General features: G+C 61.7%; 1 protein-coding gene across 2 annotated transcripts in view; it reads right to left on the reverse strand.

Moving 5' to 3' along the window:
- The window catches only part of STRN4 (striatin 4), a 25,164-nt gene continuing 9,338 nt past the window's right edge, over nucleotides 1-15,826 (reverse strand). Inside the window, exons 5-18 of one of the 2 annotated variants that reach the window (XM_058529675.1) lie at nucleotides 13,866-14,063; nucleotides 11,916-12,057; nucleotides 8,970-9,129; nucleotides 8,244-8,357; nucleotides 7,791-7,885; nucleotides 5,791-5,966; nucleotides 5,657-5,704; nucleotides 5,165-5,286; nucleotides 3,849-4,019; nucleotides 3,559-3,699; nucleotides 3,032-3,130; nucleotides 2,763-2,849; nucleotides 1,211-1,445; nucleotides 1-942 (exon numbers count right to left, since the gene is read on the reverse strand). In XM_058529675.1, coding sequence (XP_058385658.1) covers nucleotides 1,276-1,445; nucleotides 2,763-2,849; nucleotides 3,032-3,130; nucleotides 3,559-3,699; nucleotides 3,849-4,019; nucleotides 5,165-5,286; nucleotides 5,657-5,704; nucleotides 5,791-5,966; nucleotides 7,791-7,885; nucleotides 8,244-8,357; nucleotides 8,970-9,129; nucleotides 11,916-12,057; nucleotides 13,866-14,063 — 1,723 coding nt within the window. In that variant the 3' untranslated portion in view covers nucleotides 1-942; nucleotides 1,211-1,275. Of the gene's footprint in view, nucleotides 943-1,210; nucleotides 1,446-2,762; nucleotides 2,850-3,031; nucleotides 3,131-3,558; nucleotides 3,700-3,848; nucleotides 4,020-5,164; nucleotides 5,287-5,656; nucleotides 5,705-5,790; nucleotides 5,967-7,790; nucleotides 7,907-8,243; nucleotides 8,358-8,969; nucleotides 9,130-11,915; nucleotides 12,058-13,865; nucleotides 14,064-15,826 lie in introns of both variants that reach the window. The other variant, XM_058529674.1, reaches the window with a different exon arrangement.

The raw sequence follows: 15,826 nt of genomic DNA on the forward strand, positions 1-15,826 counted from the left end.
TCTTACTCCAAAGGGTTTATTGAGACAAGTTTCACATACAAGTTCAGGGCACAGGGGATGGGGCTTATAAACAGGAACCTGGAGGGGGCCCAAGGGCTCAGAGGGAACCCAAAAAAGAGTGAAATAAATAGAGGAAGAGAGTGGAGGACCAGGAGAGGAGACGACAGACTATCACACAGTGATAATGACGTGGGGGCGGGGCTCCATTAAAATCCCATTTATTTATACAGATATACAGGCAGCTATAGGGGCCGGGGGGCCCCACTCAGCCTCCATGCCCCAGGGAGGGGCAAGAGAAGCCATCTCTCCCCAGGGGTGACCCTGTGGGGGGCGGGGGGCTGCCCTCGGAGGAGTGTCGAGGAGGTAGGGGCGGGTGCCTCCCCGAGGGCATCGCCTGCTCCCCAGGCAGTTACTGGCCCTGGAGGCGCTGGGTAGTGTCTGGAAAGCTGTGTTGAGGGACCTGGAAGGGAGGTGGTGGACTGGGCGTGCTCGTGGGGTGGGCCAGGCCTGGCTCCCCACTGAGGACAGCCTGGGCTCCAGCTGGCTCCATGGCTCCCGGCGGACCCAGAGCAGGGGCTTCTGGGGTTCCTCCCAGCACAGCTCCCACTGGGGGCTGGGAGGATGGAGACAAGGGGTCGGGGTTCAAAGAGAGAAACTGGCACCTTCTGGCGTCTTGGAAAAGCTGATACCCAAGGACACGCGGCGCTGGTGGTGCTGCCCCCAAGAAGGCAGCTCAGAGACCGGGAGTGGGTACCAGGGCGGAGCGGACAGCCCCAGAGGCCTTCCTGGAGGGTGGTTCCTAAGGCGGCCGCCCCCCAGGCGCAGGGAGGGGCAGGCTGTGGGGGAGGGCCTCCCGGGGAAAGGGCCCTTAGCACCACCAGGCTCCGAGGCAGGTGGGAAGAGGCCGGGCCTCCAGGCCTCTAGACTGAGGCTGGGAGTCACCTGCGGGAGAGACAAGGGACAGAAGCTGGACCACGACCTCCAGGGTACAAGAGCTAGGGCAGCTCGGGGCCCCTCTCCGCCTCAGCCCCTCCTCTGAGCGCCCAGGGGCGACCTCGGCGCTTCTCACAGGGCGTCCTGACTAGGATTTCGGGACTCATCCCCCTCTGGAAGGGCCAGGTGAAGGGGCATGGTTGAGGGCCCCGTGGGGGTGAGGATGCAGGGGCTTCTGCCCTCCCAGGCCGAGCCTCCCTCCCCTCCGGCCCCTCACCTCAGTCCCCCCTGCCGGCCCCGCTCCCCAGCCAGCGTGGCGGCCAGGGCGGGGCAAGGCGGGCATCATACGAAGACCTTGGCCAGGGCGTCGGCGCCCGCGCTGGCGATAAGGGCCTTGCTAGGGTGGCAGGCCACGGCATGGATGGCCTCCTCGTGCTTCTTGCGGTGGGCTGTGATCTCTTGCACACAGGTCTTGTTGTCCAGGCTCCACAGACGCAGGGAGCAGTCGTGGCCTGTGCAGGGGTGGGAGCAGAGGGGCTGTCACCCAGGAGCACCGGGCACCCCGGCTCCTCGCTCAGCTACGTCCCCTGAACCCCTCGGCTGACCTCGTCCAAAGGCCTGGATCCTCTGCCCGGCCCAGCTCTGCCCAGTCACCTCCTGACGCCCCGCCTGAGGGAGAGCCCTTCTGTCCCAACCTGCCATCCATCTAGTCACCAAGTATTTCCTGAACACCTACTGTGTGCTGGGCCCACGGACACTGAACACAACAGGCCAATCTCCCCGCCCCTGTGGTGCTAACACTCCCGTGTGGCGAGGACAGTCAACAGGAAAACAGAACATATACGCCAGGTGGCCAGGGGGCAGCAGGGACAGCCAGGGGAAGGTCCTGAGGACTGAGAGGAGGCAGGCGTGGGGAGCAGACAGGGCCGGGCCTGGGGGGCCACGAGCCACTGGAGGGAGGGCCTGACTTCTGCGTTACAAGGGTCGGACTGGCTGCGGGGCAGGCTGGCTCTCTCTGCTTGTCCCTTCTAGGGGGACCTGGGCCCTGCACTGAATCCTCTCTGCCAGGCTTGATCTCACTGACCCCTCAGCCATCCTCCTGGGAGACAGCTGCTAGCGCCACGGGGCAGAGGGAGGAGAGAACGTGCTAGCTCCAGGCCCGTCCACGCCCTCCACCACCGTGGCACCTCTGCACTTGCCCGCTCACTCGCGGACACCCCACCCGGGGTCTGATGCCAGGCCTCGGAGGAGAGGGGAAGCCCCTTCCCCACGGCAGGCTCGGCTCCGCTCAGGCCCCCCTCACGGGCAGTGCACACCCTCGCCCCTGGGAGCTTCAGCCCCTTCTCCGTGCGTGCGCCCATCTCATCCATCCTTTCCAGGCACGGCCCCCAGGCGCTGGGCCTCGGCGCCCTCCCCCACAGAGAGCAGGGGACCAGCTGCTAAAGGCCTTGTGGGCGCTGGGTCAGACAGACCGAACTTAGTTCCTGCAGCTCACTACGCTGTGGCCAAGTTCCCTAACTTCTCTGAGCTTCGCTTTCCACGTCTGTACAATGGGGACAACACCAGCCTCAGAGGATTGTTCAGATGAAATGAGATGAGGCAGGGAAGAGCCCACAGCGGGCTCTGAGTGGGCACTGCTGTGCTGTCACCACTGTTGTGCCTGTGTTATTCCCGCACTGCAGGCGCCCTGTCCCAGCTCCCCAGCCACAGGGAGCCCCCAGAGCTCTCCCTCGGGGCCAGTGCCCAGGTCTCCTCCTCCTCTTCTCCCCAGCCCCACTGGGGAAGACTCACGCCCTTGTTCCTCAGGAGCCAGGAGGGTCCCAACTTACTTCCCGACATCAGGAATACGCCATTGGGGTCCACGGCTAGGCAGGTGACCGCGTCCAGGTGGGCAACCATGGAGTGCACCAATTTTCCTGGGGGGGGGGGGCACAGGGGAGGGGCAGCAGGTTACTTTCCCCCTCTGCCCCTGGCCCAGGAAGGTGAGGGGGCTAGAGGGGACGCTGAGGCCTCCAATGTGGATGCTGGGGGTCCTGCCAGCTGAGCCTGGTCCACCCCTGCCCCCAGGAGCACAAGTGAGTGGGAGGGCCAGCCTCACCTGTCCGGTTGTCCAGAAAGCGGATGCCTCTGTCATCGTGGGCGGTGATGGTGAGGGGCTGGCTGGGGTGACTCACCACCTGGTTGATTTGGGTCAGGCCTGGGAGGGGAAGGGGCAAGAGAGCAAGATGTCAGGGGGAACTCAGAGACCACGACCCCACCCCTACCCCCTGCCTAGATGTCCCGGAGGGCTGGGCACCCCGGCGCTCCCTCTCTGGGTCCTGAGCCCGGCCTTGGGTGGGGCAGAAAGACAGCAGACATGAAAATGGTCCATCCACCGCACTGAGTGGGCCCAACGGGCGAGTCCCTCATGACCCCCTCCCCTCAGACCTCCCCTCTCCTCAGCCCTCCCAAGGGCCCCGTGCTGTCTGGAAGGGCAGTGGCGGGGACCTTATCTCCTTCCGGCTCAGCACCCCTGAGGGAGCAGGGGCCTCTGCAACTGACTGGGCTTCGGGTCACCAAAGCCACAGGAGGAAGTGGGGCCCTGGAGGCCCTCAGATCCTGGCCCCTGACCCGGGGGCCCCTTACCGCTGCTCCCTCGGGACTCCAGCGTTAGGAGGGCGCTGCCAGCCTCCAGGTCATACAGGACGGTGTCGCCAGAGCGGAAGGAGGCCACGATGTGGGCAGGCTCGGTGCTGGTGAAGGCCACTGAGGTGGGAATCCCGTGATCTGAGAGCAGAGGGGAGGGAAGGCTGCCTCACAGACCCAGTCCTACCCTGGGCGGGGGGCCGGGAGTCGCTCTCCTCTCAGGGCCTCCAGCTCTGTGCAGCTCCTGTGTGAGGTGTCAGGGTCCCCCGCCGCCCTGTCCCCCAACTCACTGCTGGTTGTGGGGAAGGTACAGAGGCAGGTCGGGCTGCTGCTGCTGGGGTCCCAGATGCGGATGGTGCCATCGGCGGAGCAGGAGGCCAGGCGCTGGGCCGTGGGACTGAAGGCCAGGCCCCACACGGCATCCCCGTGGCCCTCCAGGACGTGGCTCAGCACGCTGGGGTCTGGACCCCCCAGAGGGAGGAAACGGGCTACGTCAGGGCCGGCAGCCCACCCCGGACAGCCCAAGAGCAGCAGCTCTGCCAAGACCAGGCGGCTGGGCTGGGCCATCACCCAGCTTCACACCCGGGACCCTTACGCCCTCGGAGCTGTGAGCAACGGAACTGCCCACCAGCTCTTCCGGGAAGACTGTGGGGCTCTGAAGGCGCCCCAAAACGGGAGAGCTCCAGAGGGGAAGGATCTCCCTCTGCTCACTGCTGCCCCCCCACCCCCGGGGCCCACAGCAGCGCCTGCACAAAGCGGGTGCTTGAGACGTAATTTTGAGAACTTAATTAAGGGGAGAAGGAATAACAGTGGCTGTGGTCTGAGACCCTCCACAGCCTGCGCCTGCAGGTCGGCCCTGCCCCTGGTCCCTGCAGGCTCTTCTGCCCCCACGCACAAGCCTGGCCCCGTCTCTCCAAAGCCCTCTGGTCGTTCCCACCATCGCCTGCCTGGTCACTCAAGTCCAACAGGGTGCTCTGATGACACCCAATGTTTGGATCGCATACTGCCTGGGACTGACCCTCGACCTTTCACAGGGTGAGACTGTTTCGGGAAAACAGCGGATGTTCTTTGAGGAGAGACTCAGACCTCTAACCTCTGCTGCGACAGAATGCTGCACGGAGCCATGGGTGTGAGCAAAAGAGGTGTCAGAGGGCGGGGGACAGACGGTGAGCAGAAGTGCCATTCTGGTCACTGCTGCACGTAACTCTTAAAGGTGCCCTGAGGATGAAGCTCAAACTCCCTCCCACCTGGCCCAGCCAGCTTCTCCCATCTCCCCTGCTCCACGCCCTCCTCACCGGCTCCCTCCGCTCTACCGCACGGAGATGCTGGCTGGGCCCACCGTGCTGGTCCCCAGCCCCAGCGCTGACTCTGAGTCAGCTGGGCCATCACTCCCCCGGCGCCACCACCATTCCTGCCTCGACCTGTCCAACCCTCAGTCACATGCCGAATCACGGTGTTCCCCACTTAACCAGACAGGGCGCCCTCGTGTTCCCCCAGTGCCTGCAGTGTTAGGCATGAGCAGACACCATACGTGCTGAGGGAAGGAAGAGGCCGCGGTGAATCATGGGTGGGGGAACGGAAGGCAGGGAGACGGAACTGTGCTCACCATAACCGTCGTAGGGGTCCATGTTGAGGTCTGGAATCTTCCAGCTGTGGATGCGGGCATCTGCCCCACCACTGTAACAGTATTCGCTGTTGCTGCCCACGGCTACTGCCAACACGGGGCCCCTGGAGGACACGGAGGTGGGGGAAGGGGGGTGACAAAAAGCTCAGTGCTCGCCCCTCCCCCAGCCCCCTCCTCGGGACCCTGAAGCTCTCCACCAGCACTGTTCAAGGGTGGCCCAAAGGAATTCAGCATCTAGGGCTCTGGTTGTGCCACCCGCAAAGTTGCTGTCCCCTGCCTCCTCCCCTCATCTGTTTCCGCCTCCGAGGGCCGAGCTGAGAAGCAGCCAGGGGCACTGAAAGTGTCTGCAGAGCACTAGGAGCCGGGAGCGTGTGTGCAGAGGGTCACGAGGACTCGGAGCCCTCCTGCCATCGGCCCCTGGGTACGGCAGTGAGTGGGCCAGGGGTCAGCCTGCCTTTGGGGGCACTTCCCTACCTGTGAGCCCGGAAGGCGTGGATGGGTTCCACGTCTAGAGCAGCATTCCTGTGGGGAGACAGAGCCCCTCGTCAGCCTGTCTCCTGGCGACGCTCCTGACCCCCCCGCCCCCACGCCCGAGGCTGCGCCCTCACTTCTTGGCTGTGACAGCCTTCTGCAGGTTCCAGAGCTTGAGCGTGCCATCCTCAGAGGCGGTGAGCAGCGCCGACTGGCTGTGGTGGAAAGCCAGCGAGCGGATGCCATCGTAGTGGGAGCGGAGGGTGAACTTGGGGTTCCACGTCTTCTTAAAGGCGTCTTTGCTGTCGGACAGCTGGAGTAGGGGAGCCGCCTCAGCCTCTTCTCGCCTGTCCCAGCAGTCCCGCAGACACACACAGCCAGGACCGCCAGGATGTGTCCCTCCCCACCTGGACCTCACAGGCTGGCCCCCAGGTGCTCTCCCCTCCCTCCTCAACCGGCACTGTCCCCTTGCTCACTCAAGTTCCATTAGTGTGCAGCACCATGCTAGGTTCTGGAGAGACAAAGGTGAGCCCGAACCCTCCAGATCTCACAGTTCAGAGGGGGCTTGGGGGAGACAATCAGCTCGGCCACTAGTGCACGGGATCCCAAATTACGTGTGGTGCTCTGAATTAGAAATGCACTGGGAGGAGGACCAGGCAGCCTGACCTCCTCTGCGGGGGTCAAGAAGGCTTTCCTGAGGAAGTGACAAATCAGCAAGACTTAACCAGATATGGAGAAAGGGCTGAGGAAGGAAAGTGCATGTGCAAAGTCCCTGAGGCAGGAGGGAGCAAGAGCAGACCCAGAGCCTGCGAGGAGGCCAGTGTCACTGTGATGCAGACAGCAAGGGGCAGAGCGGCAGGAGATGAGGCCAGAAAGGCTGGCCAGAGCCAGAACAGCCAGCCATAGTCAGGCATCTGTGTGTCATCCCAAGGAAAACGGGCAGCCGCGGAAGGGGGAACGCCACGGCTTGTTCGGGCCGCCCCAGGGGAGGCTGGGATTAGGGGAAGAGAAGAGTGGCTGCAGAGAGGAGGAGGTCTCTCCGGGACAGGCGAGGGCGCTTAGACCAGACGCCGGCGAGTGGAGACGGGCACCAGTGCACACGGTGGGGAGACTGGGGAGCAGACCCAACAGGCCTCTGGGGGAGTCCCAGAGACACTGCACATGCCCTGGTCATGGTGGGGCTGCTCTCAGAGTGGGGTCCCGGGGAGGGAAGAAGGTGAGCTGACTGTCAGGCGAGCCTCAGGGCCCCACACCATGATCAGGTTCCCACCCAAGCAACCCCTGCACCTGGCTCTGTCGCCCCAAGGTCCCTGCCTCAGCCGTCACTTCTGCCACAGTTCTTAGGGCCAGAGGATCTGCCGTCGTCTGGTGATCCCTCACTGGCACACTCCCCCAGACGGGGCCCCATCTCAAGGCAAACCCTCTGCTCTGGCCTCCCTTCCCGGCGTCCCACAGCAGTGCCCCGAACCTCGCTGGCATCACCCACCGCTGGAGACCCTGCCAACAGCCGTGATAAGCGTTCTGCCACAGGAAGATGCACACACGCACCCGTTTCAAGGGTCCCCAGACAGCCAGAGGCCCGGCCATGGATCTTGGGCTCAGAAGGCAGGCCCTCAGGTGGCCCTTCATCCCAGCCCGACCGCTCCAGCAGCCCCCGTCCGCACCCGACTGGCCTGATTTTGCTGCTGTTTTTTGGCATGAGGCCGTCTTCCCTTCAAAGGTCAGCTCCGTCCCCACCTCCTGCACAGACCATCTCACCTGCACTGCCGCCAGCCTGGAGCCCCCTTCCTCCTCTGATGCTGTATTTCCGTCCGGCCCCCAGCCCTGCCCCCAGCTTGTGGTGGGTCCCAGATTTGAGGTGGGTGTAGGCCAGGGGCGGGAGGGAGTGTCGCCTAGAGAAGGAGCCTGGCACCGAGATTAAGAACAGGCTCCAGAGTCCCCCAGGCCCTGCACCTCGGTGACCCCAGTCAAGTCCCTCCGCTGTCTGCACCCATACCCCTCCATAAACCAGGGTGAGCTATGAATGACCGCACATTGTCCTCACGTGTAGGGGATCGAGCGTGGACCGGGCACACAGGCAGAGCTCAGCAAGTGCTGGCACTGTGTGGGGGCCTGGGGGGGCACCCCGAGAACTTACATCGCAGCTGAGGTCGTTGTCGTTGGTGACGGTGAGATCTGCCAAGTCCCCCAGGCTCACCTCCCCGCCCCCGATAGTGTCCATGATGAAAACGTCTGAGGAGAAGCCAAAGGAACCTGGTAGGGGGAGGGGAGGGAGGGGGCAGGGAGGGGCAGGGAAAGAGAAAGAGGCAGAGAGAGGCAGAGGGAGGTAAGGAGTGAGGGGAGAGACGGGGAGAGGACAAAACCAAGAATCACAGCTGGAAAGAAAGAGATAGCGAAAGACAGACGGACAGACAGGGCAGGACAGACACAAAGAGAGGGAGACAGAGACAGACAGACGAACGTTTGGGACAGGGAGGCTGCAGACTCGAGGCCAGGCCTCGACCCTGAGGACACAAGCCCTGGGCCTAGCTCTGCAGCCTCCCTCTGCCATGGGCCCCTGGGGACTGGGCCGGGTGGAGGGGCCTCTTACCTTCGTGTGGCCGGGGCTGGGGTGTGCCAGGAGGTGGACCCGTCACTTTGGGGGGCAGCCCATCCACATCCCGCAGGTCGGCCAAAATTCCCTGGAGTTTGACCCGCCGGCTCTCTGCAGGGACGAGGCACAGGGCAGGGGTCAGCCAGCAGCCACACAAGTGACGCTTTCCCCACCCCTGAACGCCCCTCCTGCAACTGTGAGGAGGCAGGGAGCCCTGGGCCCAGGGTGCACGGGGGCTCAGGGTGGGGGAGAGGGCCGGGCAGAGGAGACAGACTGAACTGGGAGCCTCCGTGGGCTGCCCGTGCTGGGACCTCCGTCCCCAGCCACCCCATGTGACCCGAGGGCCGCCTAGCTCAGAGTCACAGGGCAGGAGGAAGACGCAGCACTGCCGCTCTGCCTCTCCCCGCCGCGTCCTCATCCCTTTCCCTCCCTGAGGTCCGCCGAGAACTGGACGCTCTCACATGGAGGGCTGGGGGCCCCGTTTCAGGAAGAGCCGGGCCTGCCTGCGCCCCACAGGGATTTTCCGGGGAAGGGGTGAGGGCCCGGCACCGTGGCACAGGCCTCCTGCTCCCCTCGGCCACCCTCTTCTCAGGAAGTGTATCCGTCCGGTGGAGACCCCGGGGCAGGAAGCAGCTGCAGGCGGCGGTGTGTGGAAGGGGCAGGATCGAGGTCTGCCCTCAGCACCCCTGGTGAGGAGGGCTGGCTGGAAAACCCTCAGCTCACCCAGCTCGTGGTGGGTCCCCTCTCCAGCGCAACGCCGAGGGTCCGGAGAGCCCTCCCCGTCCTCTCCTGAGCCCAAGAAATCGAACTCGTTGATGGCATCCTCTGAGTCATCCTCCTCGTCCTCGTCCTCCATTTCAGGCACCAGGGCCTTGGAGGGGAGCTGGGGCATGGAGGAAAGCAGACAGATCAGGCGGCAGGGTTCCCAGCCTCGCCTTGCCTGGAAGCGTGCCGCACTAGCCACCAGCTCCCTCCCCAGCCCCACTGTTGACAGCTGTGCTCCCCCTGCTGGGAGCCTTCAGAGGCTGCTCCTGACCAGGCCCAGGGGCAGTGCCAGCCCCCGACCTGGCCTCGGAGACCACGTCCTCCTCCGCCTCCAGCTGTGACCCCCCACGACCCTCCCCCTGGCTTGTGCCCAGGCCGTTCCTGCTTCCCCGCTCCCCGCCCCCAGCACAGCACTTCTCGGGGAGAAAAGCTGGATAACATGACAACTTGTTTCAGGGGGAGAGGGGAGATGGATGAGTGTCTACGTGTGCGTGTGAGTGTATGGAGGCGCACGATTCAAGTGAGAAGAGCCCCTTGGGTGCAGCAGACACTAACAGCCACTCATCAAACACTGTGCGCAGCTCGCTGCGTTACTCAGCACCCTGAAGGAGCTTCACGCTCGTGATTTCACCGCGCGGACAGTGACCATTATTGAAATTATTCCCGTAACACACACGGGGAAGCTGCCGCTGAGCGGCGTGAGCCCGTGCCCAGGTCACCAGGTCCAGGCCTCTCCTTACGCGCTAACGCAGCCCTGGGGTGCGAGACTGCCTGGGGTCTGCCAAGACTTCTGGCAACTTCCTAGACCGGCTCACGTTTTTCTTTCTTACGTAACAAGCACGCGCTACTTTTAGAAGGAGAGAAAACAGCACAGCTCCTCCGATGGGAGAAACAGAATGCTGGGCGGGTGGAGGCTGGGCCTGCTGTTCCCCGCGCTCGGTCTGCACTGGGGAGGAAGCAGGTCGCCGTCTTCCTCAGTCACAGACTTGGACCCCCTCCCAGCCTTGAGGATTCCGGAGCAGCACGGCACCTGCGTGTCCCCACACGGACACTTTTGAGAGACGGCCTTGTAAATGACACCTTGCATCTGACCCTTTACCCTCCCGTGGTGTAAGCATCACTGCATTTCACACAGAGCACCACCCAGGGGCTGTGCGCTCACAACCTCAAAGACTGCACCTAAGTGGCTTAAGGAAGTTCCGGAATTTTCAACAATTTTGGTATCTGATTTCTGCTTTAAGTGCTGGCTTAAGAACATACCTCCCCCAGCACCGGGATTCTGACAAGCAGACTCACCCACCACCTCTTCCAGGGTACCTTCTCCCTCCCAGGTGTCCCCTGCCTGGACCGGGTCCTGGGTACCCCCGGGGCCAGCCTCAGTCAGACTGCGAACTCCTCGAGGGCGTGGAGCACCCAAGCTGGGTCTGGAGGGTATGAATTTGGAGGCAACACCTCTGGCCTGTGTGGGAGGCTCAGAGGGATGGGACGTGGGCGCCTTCCTCCTTCCTTCCTGGAGAAGACCTAAGGTCATGGATCAGACGGCATGGCCAGAGGCAATGGTGGGGGTCAGGGCTCTACAGGAGCGCGGAACCATAACAGGTGCTCTGACGGCCCCACGAGAGAGGGCCCTGTGCAATTACGTTCTGCCGACACTGCCTAGGACCATTGGTGCCACCCCACCGCCCGTGCCAATACTACCACTACCGAGCACTTGGCGTGGCCAGCCACTGGGCGGCCAAGGGCTTTCTGTGCGGGAACTCACTTTAATTAAACCCTCAACAACCAGAGACAGGGACTGTTCGCCCCCGAAACTAAAGCTAAGACAAAGAACCACGTGCCCAAAGTCACGTGGCCAGGCCATCGGCCACTCTGGGAGCCACGGGCAGGTCTTCTCAATCACAGCCTGGTCACTGAAGGTCCGCTATGTGGAGGCAGAGGGCCTGGGGAGGCGTGAGACCCACAGGCAGTGAGCCCCCCACAGGGCATGTGGGTAAGTGCAGTGACAGAGGCAAAGACCCAAGCGAATATGAAAAGTCCGCGACAACTTCTGACTTCTGACGGAAGGAGAGAGAGGAGAGGGGAGGTTCCCCAGAGGAGGCAGGGTAAGACCTGAGAAAGGGGTCAACACCCGAGGGGTAGGAGGACCAGGCATCTGGACCAGGGAACAGTGCTGGAGACCCTGGACTCAGAGACATCCCGGTTCTCCTGTCGCCCCAATCCTAGTGTCCTGGCTCCGTGTGTTTCACTCCACTCGGCACATTCACTGAGCCTCTAATCTGGCCGACCCTGTGCTGAGCCACGCTGGGGACACTGGAGATGGAGCAGAGGCCAGCGCAGACCCGGTCCCCCACAGGGATGGTGGGGAGGGACAGAGACCCGACACCAAACATGGAGGACCCAGAGTGGTCCGGGTCAGGACGGGGGAGCCCACAGGAGGGTCCTGACCCTGTGGGGGGAGGGGGAGCAAGGGCAAGTCAGAGAAGGCTCCCTGGAGGAGGGGGTGTCTGCGGCAAGTCTGAAGGAGGAAGGGATGGGGTGATCAGGCTAGCCAGAGGGAGAGAGCACTGTGTGAGAGCACCACGGGGACTGGCCTAGTCTGGCGAGTTCAGGAAAGGACTCTGGGGAACATCTGAGCTGAAGAGGGGAAGAGGGAGAGAACGACAGGGCACAGGCGGAGAAGGGGCAGGCCCAGACAGCAATGACCTAGGTACCTCCGAAGGTTCCTGAGGCAAGGGCATGGCAGGAAAGGAGACAGGGACTCTGGGATGGGCCACGATCAGGCCACACTCAGACCACGGAGGTAGCCTGGGAGCACCCACAGGGGTACTCTGTGCTGGCACACAAAGCAGGAGGCCCTCCTGGAGGAGGGCGGGGAGGGGAACTTCCCGCGGCACAGGCGCTCACCTTCACGCGCTGCTTCTTGTGCTGCACGCCGTCCAGCTCGTCGTCCTCGTCGCTGTCCTCATCCTCACAGTTCTGCAGGAAAGGAATCTGCTCCAGCACCGAGCCGCCCAGGCGCTCTTTGCCATCTTTGCCTGCCGCATTCCTGCCCACAACAGAGGGGCAGAAGGGGCGTTAGTCCTGCCAGGTGACAAGGCTCAGAAGGGAGGGCGCCCAGAGCCTGCACTCGGCTCTCGGGGGGCTGAGCCCACCCTGACCCCAGAGGAGCCGCGCTCTGATCACACACAGGGCTCCGATCCCCGCCTCCGCCGGGCAGACGCTCACCCCAACCTGAACCCTCGTCCAGACCCCAGACTGGGCCCAGCTCCTCACTGAACTCTGACCCACACCCCGCCGAGTTCCAGAGGACCAGCCCCCACCCGGCCACACATCTCCCAGCGTGTGCTGAGCCAGAAGAGCTCGATGAAAAAGTGCCACTGACTCAGCAGCCCCGCTCCCATGGCCCGGTCAAACCACAAGCGCAGGTCAGGGAGCGGCAGAGAGGCCCCCGGCAGGAAGGAGGAACTGGTCACTCGACAAACGCTCGGGCCCCTGCCAGCCAGCCCACAGCCGAGCCTGCACTCTCCCCCGACACATGGCACTCCTGTTCCCACCTCCCGGCCTACCGGGTGACGCCTCCAACTGGACAAGTTCTGGCAAACGAGGTATCTGCCAAACCCGACGGCACGGCAGAAAGGGGGTGGAATTCAGAGTTCACGTAAATGCAAACACCCTCCTTTTGGGCCGCTAGGCTGAGGCTCCAGAGATTTCTTGTCCACTGCCCAGGCATACGCTGACTGCTCAGTAGAGCGCTCTCTCCTCCAGGATGCCAACCTAGCACTCGCCTCCTGGCCTCCTCCGCACAGCGCCCCAGCAGAACATCTCTGCGCCCAGCTGCCGAGACGCCATTCTCAGGGCTCCTCCCACAACGCTGGCTGCATCGGCTCAGCATCCTCCTGGCCCTCTCCCCGGCCTCTAGACGAGGGCAGGCCCCCAGAGCTCAGTCCTCCGACCTCCTCTCTCTCCCTCAGTGATGGCGGGGTCCCGTGGCTTTCAAAACCCGCCGGGTGCTGGGGACCTAGACTGAGTTCAGGAGTCAAGCGCCCCGAGCTCCAGGCCCCTCCAGCTCCACCCATCCTCAATGCTCCCGACCTCCCACTGATCGTCTTCTCCCGGCAACGCTGCTCCGACCACACCTGGAGTCACCCCTAGTTTCTTTTCCTCTCCCTCACATCCAACCCTCTAAACAGTGTCCAGTTACCCTAAAAACCTATCCAGAAGCTGAGCGATCCTCGCCCTCCACCGCTGATGTTCGTCACCTCCCCCGACACCACAGTCCTCTCCTAACCCGGCTCCCTACTCCCACTCTCACGTTGGCCTCACCAACGCCTCTCCTTCTCAAAGCAGACCACGTCTATCTGATGAGGTCACAGCCCTGCTCGAAACCACTGGCTTCCCACAAAGCCTTCGAGCAGAATCCAAACTCTTTATCATGGCCGGTAAAGCCCCATTTGATCTGACTCCTGAGATTTCAACCTCACCACAGACCACAAGCCCACGTGCTCGCCCCACGGCAGCCACGCCGGCCTGGCGGCCGGTTCCTGAACACAGCACGTTTCTTCCGTCTCGGAGCCTTTACACCAGCTCCTTCCTCTGCCTAGAACATTCTCCTTCCAGCTACTTGTGTGCCTTCCCTTCCACTTTACGCAGTTATCTGCCCAAATGTCACCTCCACAAAGAGGCCCTCCCTGCCCGCCCCACCCAAAGCCGCACCATCTCCTGTCACTCTTTCTTACTATCTGGGGAGGAAGTGGCCACCAGAGCACGAAGGAGCACTACTGACTTTCCTGACACTGGCCTTCGTCAGGAGAGGGGAGGCACAGAGGGACAGACCCGCCAGGTCCAAGGGCTCACCTCTTGATCTGCTCCTCGATCTGTTTCACCAGCAGCGACTCACCACCGCTGAGCCCCCCGGGGCCCGGCGTGGCCCTGGGGCCCCCTTCGCTGGGCTCCATGGCCCCGTTGAGCTCCAACGAGCGGCCCAGTAGGGACCGCACGCGCTTGGACCGCATGTCCAGGATGGTGTCTGTGTAGCCCACCTCTTCCAGGTACCTGCAGGGAGGCAGAACCAGTGCGGGTCAGGAGTCTTCTGGCTTCTTTATAGACTGCGGGGGCCGACGCAAATTGGGACAGCCTTTTTGGAGGAGCAACTTAAGACTACACATCAAAATGTGAAATAAGTATATCCCTGAGCCCACCGTTTCACTTTCAAGACTATTTCCAGTGGAAGCCTTTATACGCAGGCACAATGCTGTCACACAGATGCTCGCCACGACGTTGTACAGGGGAGCCAAAAAGCAGGGGCCAACCTGTACGGCCACTGACAAGGACGGTGGAAGCAAATTACTGAAAACAAAGGAGGCAGAGCGCCAAGGAAAGACGGCCACGATAAACGGCTTATGGAAAACTCTAAGTTATGTGATCTGTACAATTCAAGTGTCTGAAAAAAAAGTGTTACTGTGTGTAAGTCAAGACCACACACACACACATACACAAATACATACACACACAGTATGCCCCCCACGAGGCCTAGAGAAATACATGCTAAACCTGACAGCAGAGACCCCTGGAGAACGGGGTTAGGGATGTGAGAGAAACTTGTGCAACTTACTCTACTCACTTCTACAAATAAGCATTTATCACTTCTGCAATTTAAAAAGTTGAGCCCAGCTGGGACTTGTTTATAAGCTAAAAAAGGGAAAAAAGGCCATTATGGGTATCTGTGGCTTCAAAAGATGCGAGACAAGAGTCCCTTGCTGGTCCCCGGGAGGCTTCTTTGGAAGTCTGTTCTGTTTACTGGGACTTTGTCCCTTGGGCCGCTGCCCCCGGCACATTAGCCCGCACACGCCTTCACTGCCATCTCATCTCGGGGGCCTGCGTGCAGCTGCGGCTCCCCTCCCCTTCAGGGCACAGGCTGGGAAGCATGGGGGGGCAGAAGTTGGACTCGGGGTGTGGACCGCCTGAGATCACATCTCAGAGCCCCGCTTATTAGCTGTGTGACCTTGCGCAAACAGATACCCTCTCTGCCCCTCGCGTTTCGCATCTGTGAAAATGAGGGGATGCTCGTCATTACACCGCACAGGGATTAACATGAGAAACTGATGTGTGCAAAGTGTTCAGCACAGCACCAGGCACGTAATGGGTACTGGGCAGGGGCTGCCTGTCATAACCGTTTTGTTGTCATGTTGGCACACACTTGAAGCTAGCAACTGCCTTCCAGATATTCAGCTTGAGGAAATTAAGGATGTGGACAAATAACTTCTGATGTTTGTCACCTTGTCTATAAAACACCTTCAATGAAATACACAAGAAGGGATTGGCGGTAGAAGGTCACAGTTACCCTGTGACAAACTATTATACGGTCCTTAAAAGGATGCAACATAACTAATTTACATGGAAAGACGCTCGCAACCCTTAACAAAAGGAAAGCACTACAAAACACTGTGAGGGGGACACACAGACACAAACGCACAAGGGAAAGACTGACAGTATATATGCAAGTATTGACGGAGGCATGAAATTCCTTGGGTGGTGAAATTAGGAGTGATTTATATCTTTTCCTTGTGTTTTCCTCTATTTCCCAAGTTTTCTAAAACACACAAATCTCTTTAGTAATAAAAAATGATTTAACATGAGCCTTGAAAAAAAGCCACAGAGGCGTTCGAGGTCACCTTCCAAGAGTGGGGTCCCCCGTCTGCCTCCTGCAGCAAGTCTTCCCTCCTTCTTCCTGGGCAGGGCTCCACCCACAGGGTGACAGGCCATCTCAGCTGTGCTGGCAGGATCCTGATAGTTACGTGTTCCCAGTGGGGACAGGA

The sequence above is a fragment of the Diceros bicornis genome, chromosome 34 (assembly GCF_020826845.1).
Source record: "Diceros bicornis minor isolate mBicDic1 chromosome 34, mDicBic1.mat.cur, whole genome shotgun sequence".
NCBI classification, from domain to species: domain Eukaryota; kingdom Metazoa; phylum Chordata; class Mammalia; order Perissodactyla; family Rhinocerotidae; genus Diceros; species Diceros bicornis.